Source organism: Lissotriton helveticus, chromosome 9 (genome assembly GCF_964261635.1).
Source record: "Lissotriton helveticus chromosome 9, aLisHel1.1, whole genome shotgun sequence".
Lineage (NCBI taxonomy): Eukaryota > Metazoa > Chordata > Amphibia > Caudata > Salamandridae > Lissotriton > Lissotriton helveticus.
This window is the reverse complement of record NC_136070.1, coordinates 49,014,294-49,036,838: the sequence shown is the minus strand read 5'-3', so window position 1 is coordinate 49,036,838 and position 22,545 is coordinate 49,014,294. Positions and strand designations below refer to the sequence as shown.

Here is a 22,545-nt window from a genome sequence, read left to right as displayed (position 1 = left end):
GTGTGAAGCACTACTTAATAGCAAGTTATTTTTGTTTTTAGGTCGAGCCTTGCGGCAGCGCGCATGCACTGCTTGCTCTGCGAGGCATGCTGTATTAGGGTATGCACTATCAGCCTCACCCACTCTCTGCCCATATTTGTCATTGGGTTTGTGTCATTGTCCTTCTTAAATGGTGGCTTCTTATTCGTAAATGGGCTTGTTAGTCCCGCCTTGGTACAGCCTTGTCTCCATTTGTTGCCGCCATTAACGACTGGACCTTTTATTTGGCTCATTACATGGCCTGCTTTATCTAGGGTGTGAGCACTATTTTTGTTATTGGCACTGATGGGGACAATGGCTGCTGCTTTTTTGGTATTTGCATAATGAGTGCAGCACCCGTTGTAGGGACACCGCGATCATGTAAAATTGTAACTTTATTTAACTTTCAAGTTGAGCGCGGCGTCCACTTCTGGGACACAGCGATCTGTTTTAATATTATTATTCTTTTTACTTTCATAGTGAGCATGGTGGCCGCTTCAGGGATACCGCGGTCTGTTTGTTTATTTTTTTTTAACTATACAACTGAGCGCGGCGCCGCTTCAAGGACACCATGCTCGGTTTCTCAACTTAAAAACTTTAAAACTATGCGCGGCGCCCGCTTTAAGGACACTGCGCTCAGTGTTAAAGTAAAAAAAAACGAAAACGAGCATGGTGCCCTTGTAGCAGTGCAGCGCTCAGTTTAAACTTAAACAGCCAGTTTAAGCTATTGGCTTTGTAAATGACAATGACTCTTATTTATGTTTTTTAAAACAAAACAAAAATTATTGGCATTGTCATTTACAATGCCAATAGTCTAAACTTGTGTAAATACGAGACCTATTGCATTGCAAATGCTTGTTTTTAATAGTTAATAAATCCTGCTTGTCAAGTTTCCACCGCAGAGGTCAATAGCCGTCTGTCGGTGACCTTGGGAACGCATTCAGTACTGGTTTATCACCTCAAAGACTGACGCTTCATTACGTTTGGACCCTGGTTATCAAACACACACTCTATGAACATCTGCATATAGAGGAATTGCTTTGAGCTGAGATCAAAAACGTGCCTGGCATGTGTTGCAGGAGGCACTGATTGCACCATGCACTACCTTTTGGTGCTTTACTTACCAGAAGTTATATTCCGGGAAATAAATGGGAAACTGCATAACTAACCAGAACGTTCCAGAAATCTCACTGTGACCAATTTTTTTTGCATTGACTTCCATGTAATCAGAATAAAAACGCAGTTGGCCAGCTGGCTGTAGTCGAGGAAAGATGATTTTCAGTAGAAGAATTTGCACTTTTATGAATTTAAGACATCATTGAATGGGAGCTCTGTTATCTTTTAACAAAAATGTTTGAGTATTATCCTTTGAATGCTTTTCTTTTCTTGAAGGCAGGCTGCAGGCTGAGGTAGTTTGCAGCTTGTGGACGAGTTATTTATCACATTATCTGTGGCATCAATGTTTGTCTGTCTCTCTCTCCTAGTGGTGGCAAGGACAGCACTTACAACATGATGCAGTGCGTCGCCGCTGGCCATCAAATTGTTGCATTGGCCAACCTAAGGCCAGCTGATGAAGGTGAGCAATAAAGAGTATTTTCATTGTCCATCCAATTATTTAGTTCCTTATGTGCAGGGGTTGAGGGTAGCGGGTCATAGTCACCTCTGGAAAACAGATGATAGTGCCCACTCAGTTTCCAAACTTTTTCTCCATGAGGCATCAGTGGTTTTAGTTGCGGCTTGCATTAACAGGCTGTAACAGAAATACTCACATCAGTCCATCTGCCAGTTTCCGGACTGCAGTAGCTGTTGTGTTCCTCGAGGCTGGCTTACTCTCCATCTGTCCATTCTGACAATTTAAACTCAACATGTACTTCCATGTAGGGGTGTAGGAACTAACTGTTAATCTTTCTTCGAGTAGTGTATACACAAGACCCCAACAAATCTGGCTCATTCACTGCTTATTAACTATTCCTTTAAGTCATATCCCTCTTATTTATCCATGATTTTGGAAAAGTGTCAACATATTCCAGTTTTTATAACATAGTATTTTGGCCCCGTGCAGTTGGCGTATGCAGTCATGACCTCTCTTAGAAAGAGGATCTCTGATCCAAGGACAAGAGGGACGTGCTGTGTGGCCGCTAGATCTCTTTCCTGCCTTTGTATCACCGACCTTATTTGTCGAGTTTCTGATTGTCTCTATGAGTTTATCGGTGTAGAATCCTCACTGAGATGGCTTTTTTATTTAATGTGAGTTGGTCTCAAGTGGCTGCCTGTCTTTCTAACAGCCATTGCCTATGTCCTCATTGGTCTGTACTTTTGTCACCACCCTTTGTGTCCATTGCTCTCTGGGACCAGAGTCCCAGAACACTACAGTGTTTGCATCCCATATCTAAATGCAATTGTCACAGTGGCACATCATTTCCAGATTTAGGGTTCCTTTTAATTCCAGTGGTCCCAGAGTCCCTTGTTGCCAGCGCCAGCCTTCATGTCCGTACCAAGTGACGGAGAGCCGCCGCTACTATTTTTAATTTTGGCTGCTTTGTCAAATCAGAACAAAAACTATAAACGCAACAAACATGTATACAGATTATCACAGCAAGTTGTTGCTACCCTTACTGACAACTACATAAAAGGTATTTACTTGATTCAGAACACAGCTTTCCGAGTAAAAACAGCCAGTTCCACCACTGCTAACTACAGTCCCTTGTAACACTTTTCATCGATGAGCAAATATTGTATGTATGTATGTATGTATAGGCTTTCTTTTATAGCGCTTAACTGTCACCCAACGGGCATCCTGGCGCTTAGACTGTTATGACACATACATGAAAGTTTTCAGCAGCAGAGGCAGTTGTCAAATACAAATGTAAATGTTGGAAGTAGCAGCAAAGATACTAGGGTTACAATTAAAATTTCTATCTACAAATAGTGCCTTGCTTAAAAATGTGTGCGCTGCCCAGAGCACCAGAAGAAGGAACAGGTACTGGTAAACCATGGTTTTCAGTGCAACAGTAGTTGCAGCTGAAGCTGATTTATGGAGGAATTATTTAATCCCTCCGGTGATCTTAAGAGACCTACACCTTTTGATGCTATATCAACAGACTTTGTGTAGGACACTTCCACCATCTGGATGGTTTCCAGGTCTTGGAATCCTTTCAAGCTGTGGAATGCTCTTTGATATGATTCAAGGTAATCTGTGTTGTGTTTGGTTCGATGGGCTCTCTTTTGTAAAACAATAAGTGCTGGTGCCCAAAGTTATGCTTAAAAGCCTGCGACCGGTGATGCAGAATGTCAGAGTTGCTGGTTGTCTTGATTCTCTCATTCTTCTTTCATTCAGTACCATCCACCACTTTCGCTTTTATTAGGTTTTGGACGTTCTTTTTCACCTCTGCTTTCTCCCCGTTGCCACTGTTTTTCCGTCTTTCTCTTCCTCTTTCTTTCCCCCGTTTGTTGGGTTTTTACTCTCTTCTTATGGGTCAAAGTCTGATGATGAAAAATAATGCCTGGCCCCAAAAAAGAGTGCCAGTGGACACCACCATCTCAAATTAAGCACTGATCTGCCTAATGCATTGTGCAGGGTGAATTTTCTTGCATAGTGTGCTGAATAACATGTGATTGCACCTGTCCGGGTTCTTTCTAATCCTGTGTCCACTCAGCCTTTCATCCATCTGAGGTCGATAAACTGAGCAACATTGAGTTGGGTAACAAGAAACATCTGTTATTCAGCGCCAAGATACCTCCGGGTGAACGTGTGCTTTACAAATACACATGTTATGTGTGGTACATGTGTGTTCTGAAGGACCTCAAATTCATTTCTTTCCCCTGGGATGCACGGTTGCCCATTGCTAGCCCCAAGGAGGCTGTTCTGTAGAGAGGGATAAGTAGCCTACGGTATACCCTAGATGTAATCTTCTGTTTGAGCATGTGTAAGGGAACTTATTCTGAATGGGTTTGATATGTAGGTTTAAAAGTTGAAATTGATGTGCTGCTTAGAGGAATTAGCCAAATATATAGGTTCAGTGCCATATTGTGCTCATTGTGGTGCCAAGTGTCTCCAATACATACTGTTAGTGCAAGGTAAAGTATTTGTATAGCTGGTTGTGATTTGCTTTGTGAGAGCTTTTCTGAGGGACTCCCTGTTTCAGAGTTTGAAATTCTGCTGATGTCTAAAATCATAACAGTGTCACGTGGCCCCATGAGCTTTATATTCTTCCCTATGTTAGCATGGGCAGGTTGCTGACTGTCTGCTGCTTTGCACACGTTACTACACAAGTTTATTTTGCTTGTGCTACACTAAAACTTCCACATAGAACCTTCTGTTGTTTTTGCACTTTGCTCGTTCCTGGGATTTAGTCTGAACGTTGTGAGCAAGGTCTAACAACAATGCCCCTTGTTATTCTGTTCTGGTCAGGCCATAGCACCTAGACAAAACATTCAGATGCAGCTGTTGCTTGGGAATATGTACTTTGGTTATTTGAGGGTACACGAATAGGTGAGACAAAATTGGAGAGGGACATTTCCAGGGGGAAGAGCATGACAGCACCTGTGATGTAGATCTACCATCTATAGACTGAGGTACGGGGACTGCAAATAACACCCAGAGATCTTCTAATATATAATCATTTCGCTTCCATACAAGGGGAGGGAGGTTAGGCCAAGCTGTCAGTCATTATGACAGCTCCTTTTTATGATTTATGGATTACTTGCTAAGCTGACCATACTTGTGTTAGGCATTTTTCTACTGGTTGTGGCATACTAGAACACATTAGTTAAAATAAATACTTGAAACTTGTTTGTGTCCCTGTCAGATCTTATTGTGGATGAGCACAAGAGAGTGAGCGAAAGGGTGTGGCTTGCAACCGCGATTCCTGAGAGAGTTGGGAGTGTTGTCTTCTGGGGTGTGTAATCACTTGTTCCTCTGTGAGTGAGTAGGAGGGCAAGTGAGACATTATAGCCAGTCAGTCTCGGGCTCACGGGTACTAAGGTGGTAGGACAACTCAGTCCCTGCCTACTAAGGTCCCATAATCCCAAGCATAGTTCTGTGATTTTGCAGAATCCCTGCAACATGGATGTGCTGCCTAGCGGGATTAGCCAACAATATAGGTTTGAAGCCATATTGTGCTCTCTGTGGTACCAAGTGTCTCCAATAGGTACTGTTAGTGCAGGGTAAAGTGTTTGTATAGCTGGTTGTGATTTACTTTGTGAGAGCTCTATCTTTTCTGAAGGACTCCCTGTTTCAGAGTTTGAGATTCTGTTGATGTCTAAGATCATGAGAGCATTGGTCTGTCCAGAAGTGACCGCCCCCATGAAAGCTCAAGTTAACTCCAATGAGTTCAGGTTCAGTTCACCGTAAAACATTCAAGGCAATCATTTTTTTCCTCACAATTACCTAGCTTTGTTGCTCATGCTGTTGCAGGACCCAAGTTGCACTATTGAAGTACCCCTCATGCAGGTCTTTCAGAAGGTTCTTGGAACAGCCATGGATTGTAGGTACATCTCGACAAAGTGCTCATCTGACGCTAATGCTTAGACATCTGTGCTGTTTGCTTCTTTGGTTTGCCCTTTTAAATACTGAAGCCACTGAGTGTCACTGGGGACCTGCAGGTTTTGAAACTGAGGCTTTTAGTATTCGTTAATCACTCACTCACATTCACGGACTACAGAAAATGCAAGACTGTAACATTTCTAATTATTTTCTGTGTCGTTGAAAGATCATGCCCTACACAAATGCGATTGATTTGGGGATCTATTGGACAAGTAATGTGCCCCCAGGCAGCATAAAATGGAGAACAGATCGTAGCAATCAATAAAAATGTTGCCAGGGACCTTGGTCCGGTGCTCCTCTTGGCAAAGCGAGTGGTCACACATGCCTGGAATTCGACTCCCGCCCCCCCCCTGCTTTCTTGTCTGGGTTCGCTCAATAAAGGTGTGTGTGACGGCTTTACACCCGGAGGAACTGTGGGGACTTCAGACACAGCTTTACGTATTTGCCAGCTTCATGTTGTCACATAAAATCATTTTTAAAAAATACAAATATGCATATGAAGAGGACCTTGGACCAACCCCCTTAACCCCCACTGGTCTCTTCGGTCGTCATTCTCATTTTACTCCCTCCCACCAAAGCACAAAACGTAGGGCAGATGACCTTAAAGTGGACGAGCCCAGCCCACTTCAGCCAATGGCTGCTTGTTCTATGAATTACGAAATGTTACCTGATCGCATGTGCATATACACCCAAAAAGACAAATTGACGGTGCCCTTGGGCCAGTGCTTTATATTGTCAATTGTTTTCATTCTTTCTTTGTTATTATTTTTTAAACAACCTTATATGTTTAAACTATGTCTTTAGGTTACAGTAATTCAAAATTCACTTTTACTTATGCCAATAAGAATCATATAATCATAAATGTACATTGTAACTAAAAAGGGGTTCTGTAGATATTCGAAGTAGAAAACATTCATATTATTCTATTACAAGTATGTGTGATGCTTAATTGTTCTTAATTTTACATTTATATTGATAGCTTACAGCCACCATGTTTAGGTGGCAGCATGTTTTCTGTTTTTATTTGTTTTGATTTTTGTGGCTTGCACCTGCAATAAAAATGATAAACAAATAAACCATCACACCAGGCTGCCAGGGCCAGTCCTATTGGCTTTGCCAATGCTTGTTTGCTACAGAATAAGTATACGGCCATCTAAGTTGAGTTCAGTCTTGAAGATTTGTACCTGTCCTTATTAGCTGGCTCTACAGTGCAAGAAGCATCCAGACTTACCGTGCCCTGTACGCATTTTAAATATACTTATATATATACATAGCAGGATACACAATCAAATTTGATTATTTCTTATGAAAACTGCATGCAGGAGTGCCATAAGCCTTTAGCTTCAGTATTTTCTAGATAAGAGGCATAAACCTTATCTCTGGAGTTGCCCATTCGGGAGATAAATTTCAAGCATTCCAATTTCCGGTTGACAATGCGTCAGGTAATGCAAATGTGGCTGCTGATTCTGTTTTGCACCAGCCAATACAAAGGCAGGATGGAAATGCTGATGACGAAAGGCAGAGGAAGGTAGCTTTGGTGGATAATGTTGAGGTGAACATTCCTTATTTGGTAGCCATGGTGGCGACATACTGAAAGAAGGGCAGGCGAAAGCTTGTGAATAGGATAAAAGTCTGACAACAATAGTGAAGTGTGATTATCCAAAGATCGCCCATGGAAAGAATTTGTATGGAGAATTGCCGGATTGGAGGGAGATGGCAGCGGAATATGGAATGTCTGTGAGACAGAGCTATCCAGCGCCCCCTGCAGTTTCAAGAATTAGCTGAATTGATCTGTTACTGATGGACCATCCAGGCTTTAGATGTGTTACAGGTTTAATACGTGTTGTGAATTGACAGGAATGTGTCAATCCATGATTTGATTTTTGTCCTTCCTGTTAATTGTAGACATGCCATAGTTATGGGCGATTCGTTTTTGAAGTGGACAAGCTAGCTTTTTGTTGTCCAGCTAATGTGTGTGTCTGACTTGTTGAGCGCTATCCTAGCCACAAAGCAATGAAGCTCTTTACTAGAGGTTTAATAAAAGCAATGCTAGGCTAATGATGCCGGGGGAGTTGGTGGAGGAGGGGATGAAGCGGGGAATCCCTTTAGGGAGGTTGAGTCCTCCGGAGTTACACTGTGATCACGTTTTACTTTAAGAAGTGGGTCTTATGCTCTTGTCTGAACTAGAGGAGGGGTGGACTATGGGATGCAGAGTGGAATGGAGATCTAGAGCTTTCGGAGGTGTCGGAATGCGGTGATCTGAATTCCGTATCCAATGGGAGTGATGAACAGTTCCATACTACATTGTATCCACGACCAGGCATTCACAGTAGAATAATGATAGTCAATAAACAACCAAGGTAAAGGGGAATAGAACAAGAGAGGAAACAGAGACACTGGATATCACCTCTCTGACTCTTCACTCTAGTGGGTGCGATCATCTACACGGGTCACTGTAGTTCATCTAAAAACAAGATAAAATGTTTGATATCATGTCTCACTGAATACTCATCGCAAACACTTTCTATAATGTATGAGAAACCTCCAGAATATCTCTAAAGCTCGGGCTGCCTGAGATATTGGCGAACTGAGGTTTTTTCTGGAACTGAAACATAAAAACATTCTATGAAATTCTTATGGCGCTTTTCAATAACAACCTCTCTTTCTCTAGTAAATAGTACTGCCCTATGTTTTCAATTTACAGCCTCAGTCTTATACATACATTAAGGATGTTTCTCAAGCTTTAATATAAAAATATATTGGGATAATTTAGTTTGTTTATACACTTCTAAATCATTCTCTTAAGCATATAGTGTTAGCTTAGAAACAAATATATACACCACAAAGAGTCGTCAGTCTCTAAATATGTTGAGGGTCCTTCCATTCCTCCAATAGCTGTGCTATCCATAAGGGAAAACAGGAAAGTCGAATTTATAATCAATTATGGATATTTTTGGGAAATAGTTTTAACTGCCTCACTTTTTTTTTAAAGTATGACAATTTCTTGGAATACTTCTCTGTATTCAGCATCACACTTTTCCCCTGAAGCTCCCAAGAAAAAGCAATCTCTAATGCTATCAAAAGAAACTATGTGGTAGTAAGATCCTAGGTGTAGCAGCATTGTAGATCAGTTCCCTAGCACTGACACTCTGGACCACATCAAACCTATACTTTCAAAATGGCCATCAACATTTCCAAATCAGTGTGAGAGTTCTGAAGCCTCATAGGAAATGTAGTTTCTTATTCTGAGTTCAGGTGCCCCTGCGTAGTGCATCCTCCAGAAACATGAAGCCCTTTGCCAAGCAGTGCCAGTGTTTGTGTGCACGCCAACCTTTATTTTCCCAGAATACGTGCAGCACTTGTGAGTTCACAGTGTTACATTCGCTCATCCGGTGAGTGCCAGAACATAAGTTTAATTCCTTAGATAGGATGGAAGATGTGCTTGTTCATACTCTTGAGTAGGATGTAAGTTTGCTCTGCTTGACAAAGTATTTGGTGTCGTGTGGGTCTGTGTTGCTTGTGTGAGATGGTGGAGATGTACAGGGTATGGTTGAGAGAACGCCCAAGCTGAGGGATGCTTTTAGGCTGCTTGAGGAGTTAGATAAAGGGGCTTTGACTGCATATCCCTTGACAGGCATTAACACACCTCAGGATTCCTGGGTGTTTGGTGCTCAAAATGTTTGGTGAAAGTATTCTACAGTTATGATGTGCCAGCCAACCAGAGTTGGGAATAGTTGAAACAGCCTCCAATAGGATATTTTTTGTGGTCTAGGTCTTTTGAAACTTATTTGCTTGCAGCTGGTTGACCTGCAGCTGAAAGATAATGTGATCCTGGGTGCATAAAAGTATGGCCAGTGGCAGTCATTTGTTTAGAGACCCGGGCGAGGCTGGCATGTCATCATTGGGCAAGTTGGCTGCTGCTGCGGATAAGTCACTTAGACCTGGCCAGATAAATTTCTGAGGCAATACGATCACTGACAAGGTTATAGGGGTTATTGGAAATGTTTTGTAATGTGCAGTTTTGGGCGTTAAATGTATCTCCCACAATGGGATACAATTCGGAAGCCCTTAATTGTGACATGGGGACTGTTCCGCGGATTTCTTGACCCACTTCAGGTAAGTGCGAGTAGAGAAAATTATGCAAGAGTAGTGTATGTCAGAAAATAAAAAATACACCTAGGTGCTATATGTTTCGGCTAGTAAGAAATTAGGGCATGGAGGTAAATGGGTACTGTTTGAGGAAAATTGGTTAGAGAATAAATAGGAATGCAGTGCACAATCGAGGATATGGACTTTGTGCTGAGCCTCATGGGAGGGTCTCTACTGGCGAGGATGAGTGGACCTGCACGGTTTCGGTGATAAAAGTACAAACAGGATTTTATTTTTTTGTTCTGTCTTGTGCTACATAATTATTTGTTTGCGTGATTGCATTTTTATTCTGTTGAAAATGTTTACTTTACTTGTAAAAAGCTGAGATAGTGATTGTGTGTAAAAGCAACTGAAATCTGAATGAGACAAAACACCCTGAAACTTAATGGCTCCAAAACAGAAACCCTGGTTCTTGGTTGAAATGAATTGACCCCATCTGTCACCCGTACGCTCTTTTGAGGCACCACCCCATAACCGGTCTCTCGGTTCCAAGTCATCAGTGTATCCGCCCTCACTGGTGCATGAATCTCTTGTAACATTAAATTTCTCTTGGTAGGGGGTGGAGGAGCATAGAGCTCATAAACCCACTAGAGACAACCCTACAGACAGGCATTTCACAGTGGTCAAGGTTGCTATTCACATTTTATTTGACTATACACTTTGTGCAGACCACTGATTGTGAATAGCAATGGTACACGTCTACTGTATTATGGGTTGTAATCTCCCATTGTGTTTGTTTTTTATAAACTTTTCTGTGTGTTTTTTGAAGGTGGGACAGATGAACTTGACAGCTACATGTACCAGACGGTGGGTCATCAGGCCATTGACATGTATGCGGAAGCCATGGCCCTCCCATTGTATCGACGCACTATCGAAGGCCGCAGCGTGAACACGGGGAGAGTGTACAAGGAGTGCACAGGGGACGAGGTGGAAGACCTGTACCAGCTGCTGAAGCTCGTCAAGGTATAGTGTGGGTGGAGTGGGCATCTCTGGTTACGCTATGCGGTGAGAATGAGCCTCTTGGGGTGTGAAAGACATATCAACACCTATTGTGTCTTGGGAATGCCTCCCTGGGTACACTGTACTGTGAGAAGGCCTCTCAAGTAAACTGTGAGGGGATGTTCAGGGTTCACCATATGATGGGAATTCCTCTCTGGCTACACTGTGTATTAAGCATGCCTGGTAGAGAACTTTGTGCGGTAACTCTGCCTCATGGGGTGCACCACATCCTCTCAGGGTGCACTGTGTGTTCATAGTTTCTCCCTATGTGCTCTGTGTAATGAGAAGGCCTCTGGGTACACTCTGAGGTGAAAATGATTCTTAGGATACATTAATTGGAAGATGGGGCTCCCAGGTTATACTGTGTCCTGAGAACACCCCTTGGGGTCGCTGTGTGGGAAGAACGTCTTCGATGATACACTGTGCGGTGAGTGCCTCCCCAGGAAACACTGTGTGGTATTAATGTCTCTGTAGATACACTCTCTAGTGAGATCTGGTCACATTTTGGAGTGAGAAGGCCTGTTGAGAGGTAGTCTAGTTGTAAAACCTTGCAAGCTGCATTGTTCTGTGTGTTTTGAGAAGCCCTCTGAGTGGCTGGGCTTTGCTTATTCTGGTGGACTACTGAACTAATACATTCGCTATCTTATTTAACTGAGTGGTCCTTGCTTGAAATACCAGCTGGTGCCCTCAACATTTCACCCTTAGTAGGTCGATAAAATAAGCACCATTGGGTTGGGTAAAAGTCTGTTTACATTGCCAAGAAACATTTTAATGGTGAGCCTGCACATCACAATAGAAATGATATGTTGTCCTGATAAGGTTTTTCACCTGGCAGTGTGTGGAGGAAGCCGCTGGAGTTCCAGTGTGAAATGTGAAATCCTGTTTGTTGTGCAAAGCCCTGCTTAGAAACCGTGTGTGATGAGGCAGTGCTACAGTGGGAAGGCCTCGTCGACACACTGTGTGGTTATAAGACTTCTTAATGTATATTGTGCATCTAGATTAAGTGTGGGTGAGACAAGTATCTATGAGATGCACTGTACGATGAAAAGTTCTTTGGACACAGTGTGCAATGAGTAGTGATTTTTGGTACAGTTCCTGGTGACATGTCCTCTTGGTGCATTTTTTTTGTGAAAAGGTTTCTCTAGGCAAAGCTTGATGTGAGAATACCTTTCAAAGTCCCTTATTTGGTGAAGTGCATATCATGTGCCATTATCCACTACTTGTAAATTGAGTAGTAGTAGTAGAGTAGCAGTAAGTGTTGATTGGCCACTCTGTGGAACTCACCTTCACAGGGATGAGCAACAAGTTCAATGTAACTAGCATGGACTGAGCATAATTTAGTACTAAATTGAAGTCGACGTATTATCTGGAAGGTGGGTCAGCGAAGGGAGGAAAGTTTATTTCCATAGAACTCTGACATTATAGTACCACATTCACAACTTTATGTTATGTGAAGATATACGCGTCTCTAATGTGCAAACAATAGTGTAAAGAAAAAACAAGTTATTTCTCAGAATTAGGACTAGGGTAAGAGTGTCCCAACAATAGTTCATGTAAGACCTTTTTTGACCGGTTTTAAAATTGGTAAATGCGACAATACCTCGGTACTTGGGAATTAGAGAGGGCTCTTCAGCAGTTGAAGAGTGTGCTTAAGCTAGTACTTATAGTTATTCAATCTCAGAATCATCCTTAATCTGGCTGGCGAACAGTTTTTCCCCTTCAATGTGGCTCCACGGCTTTCACTTCATTTTTGGTGACAATATTACGACTCTTAAAAATCAAATTGGTTGCTCAGCATTTTGAAGAGCAAGGCCTGCTATTGCCCTCTGTGCAAGGGCGCTTACTTTCAGCAGGCTAATTTATAAAAATAGCGACAGCAGCAACAATAGTACACTCAAAGATCTGCAAATATATAAATGCCTGAAAGCTAGAGCATAAGGAGATGTATAAGCAGTCCAGTGTGCGTAGAGGTGAACAGGGGTTTGCAGGTAATGGTCACAGGTAGATGGGAGGAGTTTGTGCAAGATGGTGTTTCAAATTCACCTCATCGCTAGTTGAAGAACAGAGGAACCAGCCGTTAAAACTATGTTCTTTAATCAGCATAAACCCCAATGCCTCCTGAAGCAATTTCCAGTAGCCTCTGGTGGGAACGCTGGCACACATTCTGTAGTGGTTGGTACACATTCTGTACTGACACGCCAATGCTCTGTATGACTAAAGTTTTCGAAAATGTGATGGATGGAATGCTTGAATTCATCTCAGCCACTGGTAATTACTCGAGGCCGCATCCCAGTCCATCATAATTGTGCCCACCATACCACCTAAGTTTGGAACCAGTCGTATGTAAATCACTCTTGACTCTGCTTTTATAGGAACATTCTAGCCCGAACTGCCAGATCAGGTCCTTAATGAACCAGAACACAAGAAAATCATGACCGGCTTTGCCATTTTTAGGGCTCATCAGCCAGGTATAGCCTGGTTCCATTGACTCAGTGTGCACAGGACCCACTTTTGGACATTCCTCGTCCCTCCTTTATGCCAATCACTATAGACGTTTTGGCCGATAATTCAGTGCTGGCACCAATCATAGCTCATAGCCGATTGTCAGAGTGGAGATGCACCAATCATAACTCATAGCCGATTGTCAGAGTGGAGATTTATCATTGCCTACAGAAAGTAATCTGGGAAATTCACATTTTTGAATGATTGCCTTAGGTTTGTTGGGTCAAGTCGATGAAACACACATGTAAATTCACCAAATGCAAGATATTGTTTCGAACGTCTGCTTTGCGCATGTTTCTCGATCAAGAAGCGGCCAACACAAGATGTTATCTTGTGGGAAGCTCAGAGCCCAGCTTGCTCAATTAGTAGTAACTGATTTTCAATTACCTGTATTTCTAAGTGCTTTAATATGATCTTAACAAATGTTTTCCTCATCCTGTCCAATATGGCAATTGGACGATAGTACAAGGGGTGGTCCTTTCCCTTTTCTTATCAGCGGTGTCTCAGGCAGTGTATGTCACAAAGGGCCGTCAAGTAATTGGGTGGCCTTATGATTTATTTTACAGTATGACACCTTCTTAGTTTGTTTCAATTTGCAATCATTTTTTAATATGTTCAAGGCAGATTTCCTCACGGCGAGTCAATGGGAGTTCAGGACTTTTGGAACAGCTTCAGAGAAAGCTTGTTTATGTGTCCTTTGTTTGAGGGGTTTGGGGATTTCCAAGTGTAGACCTCTTGCTCTGGAAGTACATTGATCTGCATCTCCCATGCCAAGTATTTGGGAGTGTTGGAATGAACAGCCTTGTGAGTTAGAAAAGCAAGTTTAGGTTGACACTTTGCTTCCAGTGGGAGCCACTCACGCTCATTTATGATGAAAGGGTGATATGATCCCTTTTCCTTGTTCCACCCACCCAACATGCAGTGGCCTGCAGGACACTCTGAGTGGAGCTATTCTAACTTTGGGATACCAATAATTTTAAACATGTGTATTAGAACAATTCTTCTAAGAGGCCCTCATTTGCAGTTTGGTAGATGGCCTACCGCTCGCCAGGTTAGTGGAATTCCTTATCTCTGCCATCTTGGTGGAGTACCGCAAGGGATCACTGAAAGCCTGGCGGAGCTCTCTGTGCCTTCAGTGGAGATGCTGCCATTGTAGATCTTCACTGAACATTTGCTGAGGGGCTGCGATGTTTCAGGGCCCTGCTCAGCAAACATTTTACTGTACAAATCAAACTCTCAAAGCAGGAGTTTGATTTTGTAAAACAACATGCTAACTGACATAACACTGTGGAAGTTTTTTCTCCAGGTGTGAAGTATTTTTTATATTTTTTCTGTTCGGACCGCCAGGGTTTCCCAGGCAGTTCCGAGCCGCAAAAAGGACATCAGACCATCAGTTCTAAATTGGGCAGACTGTCTGATGTTCCTAAAGCAATGGCCCCAAGTTTCTAGGGCCATCGGTGTAAGGTTTCTGCGGTGAAGTCATCGAGGGTAGCGGTGTCCTGAATTTGCGTAGTCACGCTACGCAAAGCTCCGCGAAATGGTAAAAAATCTCTGCGAGCATGCAAAGTTCCGCAAACACGCGGAATTGCTTGTTCCGCCCGTTCGCAATGCTTTTTTCCTGTTCGCGAATGCTGTTTACGTGCTCAGGGGGAAATATCTCGTGAACACGCATTTTGAAAGTGTGAACAAGCAAAAAATTCCGTGAAGCCGCCGATTGCGGAATTTTGGGCAATTCCGTGTTCTCCGCAGAACGCAAAATTACCCAAATTCCACAAATTCTACGAGCGGAACGGAATTTGCCACTCAAGCCTAATCAAGGTTACCACCAGGGGAAACCTGATGGTCCTCACAATTCTAAATAGAGTTGGCAGACTGTCAGTTTGGTAAACAGGGTGCTTTGGGAGATTGTGGCACAGTTCCCTGCCTGTCAAAGTCTATATGAGGGCCCAAGTTATGAACCATTATCTTTAGGTTGTTCTTGGGGAAGGTCAGTTTCATTTTTTTATCACTTTCTTGAAGCTAGACCCCTCTCACAATGTCCTTCATGTGATCATTGAGGTGTAGCCTCTTATGCCCAAAGATTTCGCTTTTTTATTTGAGTTAGGAGAGATTCCCAGAGTAGAAAGGGATGTGAGCCACCTTTTTGCCATCTATGCATGAGGGGGAACAATTCAGTCTTGTCTGGGCTAAGAATGAGTTGTGCTGAGTCATCCAACTTTATATTTGATCTAGACAAGCAGCAAGCAAGGCTGCATTATTGCAAGGGTTTGTTCTGTGTTACAGTTGAGTGTCATTGGTTCGATGGTGAAAACCTATATCACGAGGTCTCAGGAGCTCTCCCAGAGGCTGAACAGCAGGGGTGCTGGTGTAGATTCTTGTGGTACAAAAGGGGGTGGTGATGGACGGAGTATCTGAACCAATCAAACACTCACACCCAGTCAAAAGATCTGGGCTTGATCCATCACCGTTCTTTAGCCCACTCTGCCACCCCAGTTCAGACATGGCTATATGTAAATCAGTCTGACCCTGTGCCTCATGGGAACAGTCCAGCCCGAACTGCTAAGCCATGCCTTCCCTGGACCGGAAACAAGCTTCCGAGGACCGGTTTCTGGCATTACAGCCGTCTTCAGCCCGGCTTGCTTGAATCCAGTGGCAAAGTGAGCAAGGGACTCACGTCTGAGCATACCCTGCCACACTTATGGCGAACAAAGCGGTACAAAAGGGGGTGGTGATGGACGGAGCACAAACACCGTCCATCACCACCCCCTTTTGTACCGCTTTTGGCCGCCATAAGTGTGGCAGGGTATGCTCAGACGTGAGTCCCTTGCTCACTTTGCCACTGGATTCAAGCAAGCCGGGCTGAAGACAGCTGGAATGCCAGAAACCGGTCCTCGGAAGCTTGTTTCCGGTCCAGGGAAGACATGGCTTGGCAGTTCGGGCTGGACTATTCCCATGAGGCACAGGGTCAGACTGATTTGCATATAGCCATGTCAGAACTGGGGTGGCAGAGTGGGCTAAAGAACGGTGATGGATTAAACCCAGATCTTTTGACTGGGTGTGAGTGTTTGATTGATTCAGATGCTTTGTCCATCACCAACCCCTTTTTTACCGCTTTTGACCGCCATAAGTGTGGCAGGGTATGCTCAGACGTGAGTCCCTTGCTCACTTTGCCACTGGATTCAAGCAAGCCGGGCTGAAGACGGCTGGAATGCCAGAAACCGGTCCTCGGAAGCTTGTTTCCGGTCCAGGGAAGACATGGCTTGGCAGTTCGGGCTGGACTGTTCCCATGAGGCACAGTTTCAGACTGATTTGCATATAGCCATGTCAGAACTGGGGTGGCAGAGTGGGCTAAAGAATGGTGATGGATTAAACCCAGATCTTTTGACTGGGTGTGAGTGTTTGATTGATTCAGATGCTCCGTCCATCACCACCCCCTTTTGTACCGGTGTAGATTCTTGTGGCACCCCACAGAGCAGGGTAGTTGTGGTACAGGGTAGGCAGGGGAGTGGTTGTTGTTCATATATTTCTCTTTTTCTGCTGGTTAGATATGACAAACCATTTTAACACCAAAACATTCTTTCACACATATACTGCAACTGCTCACAGACCTCCTTACCTTTGCCCCTCAGGAAACGGTTACTCTACTTTTCTTATGCACACATTGCAAGCAAACCAGGAACAAGAAGCATACAGGCCAGTCAAACCTTGATTCATCTCAGACATACTTCATACCATCAGCCATTCAGGGAACATGGGAGGTTTAACACGTCTCCAGGAAACCCCTCCGCCAGTCAAACGACTTCCATCGCTTTCTCACACCTTCCCTGTTAGACAGGCTAGGTAGACACAAGCTGTAGCGTCTGGAAGGAAATGAGGGTGGCGGGGAGAGGGGAGGGGGGTAGCTTGGGGGTACAGAAAAAAATACTACTTACCTTTTCCGTTGGCCGCGGCTCTCCTCCGGTGAGTCCTGGAACCAGGAAGCACCCAAGCTCCCCATAGCAGTCACAACGCTGCAATGCAGTGTTGTGATTGGTCTGAGCGCTGTGGATCGGGGCTCAGATGGGGACTGGAGGCCTGGGCATGTTCCCCATCAGGCTTTGTAATGCAGCCTGATGGGGAGCATGCAATTTGTGCATTAAGTTTTGACTGGGCCAAGACAGCCGGCCAACCAGTTATGGGCACTTGGAGTGTGCAAACTACTCATCCTCCTGTGCCTCCATCCCCAGAAAGATCTTCAAGCTGCAAAACTACACCGACAGGTAAGAAAACTATTCGTTAGCTGGGGAGCCGCCCCGGGACACAAGGCATGTGGAGCTCACCTGCTCTATGCAGAATGTTAGAGTGGGGCAAGACAGTGCCTTTGGAAAATTGTCTAAGACGGATGGTTCGAGAGATTGAATGAGCGTACTTCAGCAGAATGAAAGAGTAAATAAGTACTTAAAGGATGACTGTCACAAGGCACTTCTTTTATACACCTTCCTCTATCCCCTTGTGATGACCAATCACCACAAACTACCTTACATTTTATGTTGTTTTGCAACTTTTATTCGATGCTGAGGAAACGCTATCTGTTGCCCATCCTCAGGGTGGCCAGTATTAGTTGATGTAGAGACACCTTTATCTACCCGGAAACCCTACCCACTAATAAGATTTGTAAATTGTAAATTGTAAATTGGTACTTGTATAGCACACTACTCACCCGCAAGGGTCTCAAGGCGCTTGTACGAATACCGCTGTGGAACTCATCCTGGCTTTCCCTGTGAGGTGTCCACTCCTGGGCACCTCCAAGGTGGAGGCCAGGCATCCTTAGCGTTGTGGGGGCCGTTGTGGAGATTAAGCAAGCTATTGCCCAGAGTTGCAGAGTGGGACTCCATGATTGGAATAGGCACCGAGGCGAGAATTATCAGGTCCGTGGAATTTTGAGCCCAAGACCCGCCGAGGCGGGGAATTGAACCCTGGTCCCGGGCTAGTCCTCTGCATCAGAGTCTGCCGCTCTAACCATTGAGCCACACTTCTCCACTGCTGCCACATATATGGAACGCACCATCAAGCAGAGGGCTACTGTTTTCATGTGATGTGTTAGTAAGTTTCAGCTGGATATTTAATGTGTTTTTGTATACTGGTCGTTGTGTCTTTTATTGTTGTATTGATTGTCATCTCAATATTTGAGCTTTGCTCAGATTACTCGGGGGACCCACAATGAGCCCTCTTCTAAGGACTTTTTTTGAGGTTTTTGTCCCCTTAGCTTTTGTCTGAGCTCTGTGTTAGCTTCCCTGACAACTGATTTTGCAAGTCTGTTTTACATATTCTCATGAACTGAGACTGGTATTTATAATGTTTTTAAGTAGATCTACGGTTTTGTACTTTTATGGTTCAATTGAGCCGAAATAAAGTCAAAAAATGAATGACTGTGTGCGAGTGAACACCGACACCAAAAGGTTTTGTCGAAAAATTATAAATCTTATTTATTTTTTTAATTGTAAAGGGTTGTGCATACATGTATTAGGTGCTTTTGTAAAGTATGGAGGAGAAGAATAATTCGGATTAGGCGAAGTTTAGGATTGAGGTATGGTTAGTTTTGACCTGTTGAGCAGGGTTCTGCATCCAGGCGCCACCTAGTAACGAAATGCTCTAAACTTGGCAGGATTCCTCATGGACAGGTTTCAGATCTGTGCTTTTGCAGCGTGTGAAAAGGCTAGGTTGGTATAAACAAAAAGGCCCACACCTCTCCTGCCTTTGTTTTCTATTTGAGGCAGGAACCTGGGAGTCGTAGTGCTTTTATTGCGCATTCAAGCACGTGCAAAAAATAAAATTGCATTTTGGCAATCCGGTAAAAGATTTGTCGAATTTTTAAGGACGTCTCCCTGCTGAAAGTCATAGGTGTATTGAATTTGTAAGGTCCAATCTCCAAGCATGAATCACTGCTCACTTGCAGGCCACTCGACAGTTCTCTCCTTTCCTTGTTCGTCCACCCCTTCATTCATTCATTCGTTAATTCAAGTATGATTTGAGTGGCAACTGTGCAGACTGACCGGGCGCCATCCCTTCCGAGACAGTCACTGACTTGTGCGTCTGCGGCACTTTGATAAACACACGCTTCCTTTCTTTATCTGGACATGAACTATCGGCTTCCACTGCCTCGAAGTTCTCCTGCCAACCCTTTTCCTGTTCCATAAAACAAACAAAGAATTAAAAGAAATACAACAAAATACAAACCTCACCCCCTCCCCCAGAGGTTGCAGTCTTGGACCAGGATCTGTCCCCATTTTGGGAATGTTGTGTTCAAAGAAAGTGTACTTTATTTTAAGTTTGTGGTATGAAGTGAGACCTTGGCGTTGGCTGGGGGTGGGTGGGGGGGGGAAGGGGTGAAGGTGTGGACTGTATGCTTGGAAGTTATGTAAAGTAAGTCAAGTTCCTAGACTATGAGAAGGCTGGATAGCCCTCGTTCAGTAGGGTGTGAGTAAACACAGATAGAACATGTCCATCCCACAGGGCTGTAGCTCCTCCCCTGTGTGCATGTACGCAAGCGTATAGGAAGGGTAAGAGGCCAGGTGATCATGCCCCTTGCCCCATCAGGCAGCATAGAGCAGCTGGGTAGTTACTGGGTGAGCACTGGCATAAGTGCATCGGTGGGAAGTATGATTAAGAATGAATAGTTGTGATTATGGTGGGTTATCCTCAGAATGGCAGAATCCTCAGACAACAACCTGCCACTCAACTGCCCAGAAGCACTAGGAGTCACTCTGGGCCCATAGGAAGTTGTTAAAAGTCTTGGAGTCTGGTTCGACGGGTTACACCCTTTAGCTGTGGTCAAAGGCTCAAACCTTTACCTAACTGTGCTGAGAACGGTCACCACATCTCATCAAATTGATCAGGGCTTTGGTAATTTCAAGACTAGATTACTGCAGGTGTATTTGCTGCTTCAACCGTATAAGATTAGAGCACACCATTCATGCATTCGAAGCCTTTCACTGACTCACAAATTCTGTGCACCATTTTCCAAGAACAGGTGGTCCATGCAGGGTCGGACTGGCCTATAGGCATCCAGATGTGAACCTCTAGTCACTCACACGGCCTGTGTTGTGGGACTATCAGATATGGAGTCGCTCCTGTTGTGATAGACTGCTTTCTGGATGAAGGGAAGGGCAGAGGAGAGGGCACTTTTAAAGGAAGCAGACCCCCAACACAACTTTCAAAGACTCGGACCGTAAATCACATATGGTATCTGGAAACAGGCGATTGAGGCTCTCAAAACTGTTAAATGTCAAGCAGCCAGGTGGGCTGTGGGAGGAGGGGAGGCTCTGCTAGACTTCTGCCTGTGAGCAGGGCTGGAAGCTAATTGCTATCAGTTTCCCAGCTGGGTGAGGGGACATCACCCCGTAACATTCAAGACCACCTGACTCTGGAGCAGCAGCTTCTGCCTGCTTGCAAAAACCAGTGAGCCCTGTATGCAAGCGGAGAGCGCTGGAGGGAGAGAGGTCCAGTGAGGGATCCTGACAAATGGATCCCTGTAGCGCGGTGCGAGGAGACTGCTGCCACACCGATGGGATCATTGCCCGTATGCAGGTACAAATCCGCAACCCCTTATAGCAGACGGGGCCGCTGTGACGTTTGCTATGCCGATTGCGGTATCATCCTTGTATGGTGTGTAAGTCCGTGACCCTATATGTCGGAAGGCGCAGCCGTGAAGTTCAACTTACCAATCAGGCTGTTGCCTCTGTGCAGTGTGTAAGTCGGTGAACTCATATACCCGAGGGACCGACGCAAAGTTTGCCGTATCAGTTGGGACATTGCCTGTGGATGGTGTGTGAGTCTTGATCCCCATATGCGAAAGGCGGCCGCTGTGAAGTTTGCCGTGCCAATCGGCAGTCACCTGCATACCGTGTGTGAGTCAGTGGCCCCGTATGCCAGAGGGAGCCACCATGAAGTTTGATGTGTTGATCCGTGTGCAGTGAGTAAGTTGACATTTGAGTGAGGAGCAGATGTGGTGACCCTAGAGACTGGAGAAAGACAAGGACTGTAGCCTGGTGGATGCCATTGTTACGAGGAGAGACCACTATGGTGACCAGTGTAGGCCAGAGCCCCAGTTGAGGATTGGAACCAGAAGCCATTGAATTGCCCCATCCTCCACTCCCATTGTTGAGAAGACCAGTGGGCACTTGCCGTCGCAGCGGAGGAGCGCCGAGGACACCCAGCAGCATTCCCTGCAAAGTTGTGTGTGTGATACTCACTAGAGGCAGCTGCTGCAGTCTTCGCACCAGCGAGAGAGGTGCTCTGGGAGACACCGATCAGGCAATCTCTGCTGGGGCAGTTAAGATTGAGCGAAGGGCTAGAAGGCCCCATCGTCCCTTGTCTGCTAGATAGCCTTTCAGTGCTGGAACACTTTTGACTTGGGACTAGGACTTGTGAGACTCAGACTGCTAGTGGGGTCTAACCTGAATGTTGACTATAGAGTGAATTGGGAATAACCACTCCAGCTAGAGATAGAGAAAGGGACTCAGGGATGCCATTAAATATTAGAATCCTGCCCTCAAGGAGCAGTGTGTATTGTCCGTGTATGCTGTAATTTACATGTGGTACAAAAGGGGGTGGCGATGGACGGAGCATCTGAACCAATCAAACACTCACTCCCAGTCAAAAGATCTGGGTTTGATCCATCACCGTTCTTTAGCCCACTCTGCCACCCCAGTTCAGACATGGCTATATGCTAATCAGTCTGACCCTGTGCCTCATGGGAACAGTCCAGCCCGAACTGCCAAGCCATGCCTTCCCTGGACCGGAAACAAGCTTCCGAGGACCGGTTTCTGGCATTACAGCCGTCTTCAGCCCGGCTTGCTTGAATCCAGTGGCAAAGTGAGCAAGGGACTCGCGTCTGAGCATACCCTGCCACACTATGGTGGCCAAAGCAGTACAAAAGGGGGTGGTGATGGACGGAGCATCTGAACCAATCAAACACTCACACCCAGTCAAAAGATCTGGGTTTGATCCATCACCGTTCTTTAGCCCACTCTGCCACCCCAGTTCAGACATGGCTATATGCAAATCAGTCTGACCCTGTGCCTCATGGGAACAGTCCAGCCCGAACTGCCAAGCCATGCCTTCCCTGGACCGGAAACAAGCTTCCGAGGACCGGTTTCTGGCATTACAGCCGTCTTCAGCCCGGCTTGCTTGAATCCAGTGGCAAAGTGAGCAAGGGACTCATGTCTGAGCATACCCTGCCACACTTATGGCGGCCAAAGCGGTACAAAAGGGGGTGGTGATGGACCGAGCATCTGAACCAATCAAAAACTCACACCCAGTCAAAAGATCTGGGTTTGATCCATCACCGTTCT

At 44.8% G+C, this 22,545-nt stretch overlaps 1 protein-coding gene across 1 annotated transcript in view; it reads left to right on the top strand.

Annotated features, from left to right (window-relative positions):
• The window catches only part of DPH6 (diphthamine biosynthesis 6), a 484,410-nt gene that overhangs the window by 3,379 nt on the left and 458,486 nt on the right, over positions 1–22,545 (top strand). The window contains exons 2-3 of the mRNA XM_078659430.1: positions 1,503–1,594; positions 10,482–10,675. Coding sequence (XP_078515556.1) covers positions 1,503–1,594; positions 10,482–10,675 — 286 coding nt within the window. The remainder of the gene's footprint in view (positions 1–1,502; positions 1,595–10,481; positions 10,676–22,545) is intronic.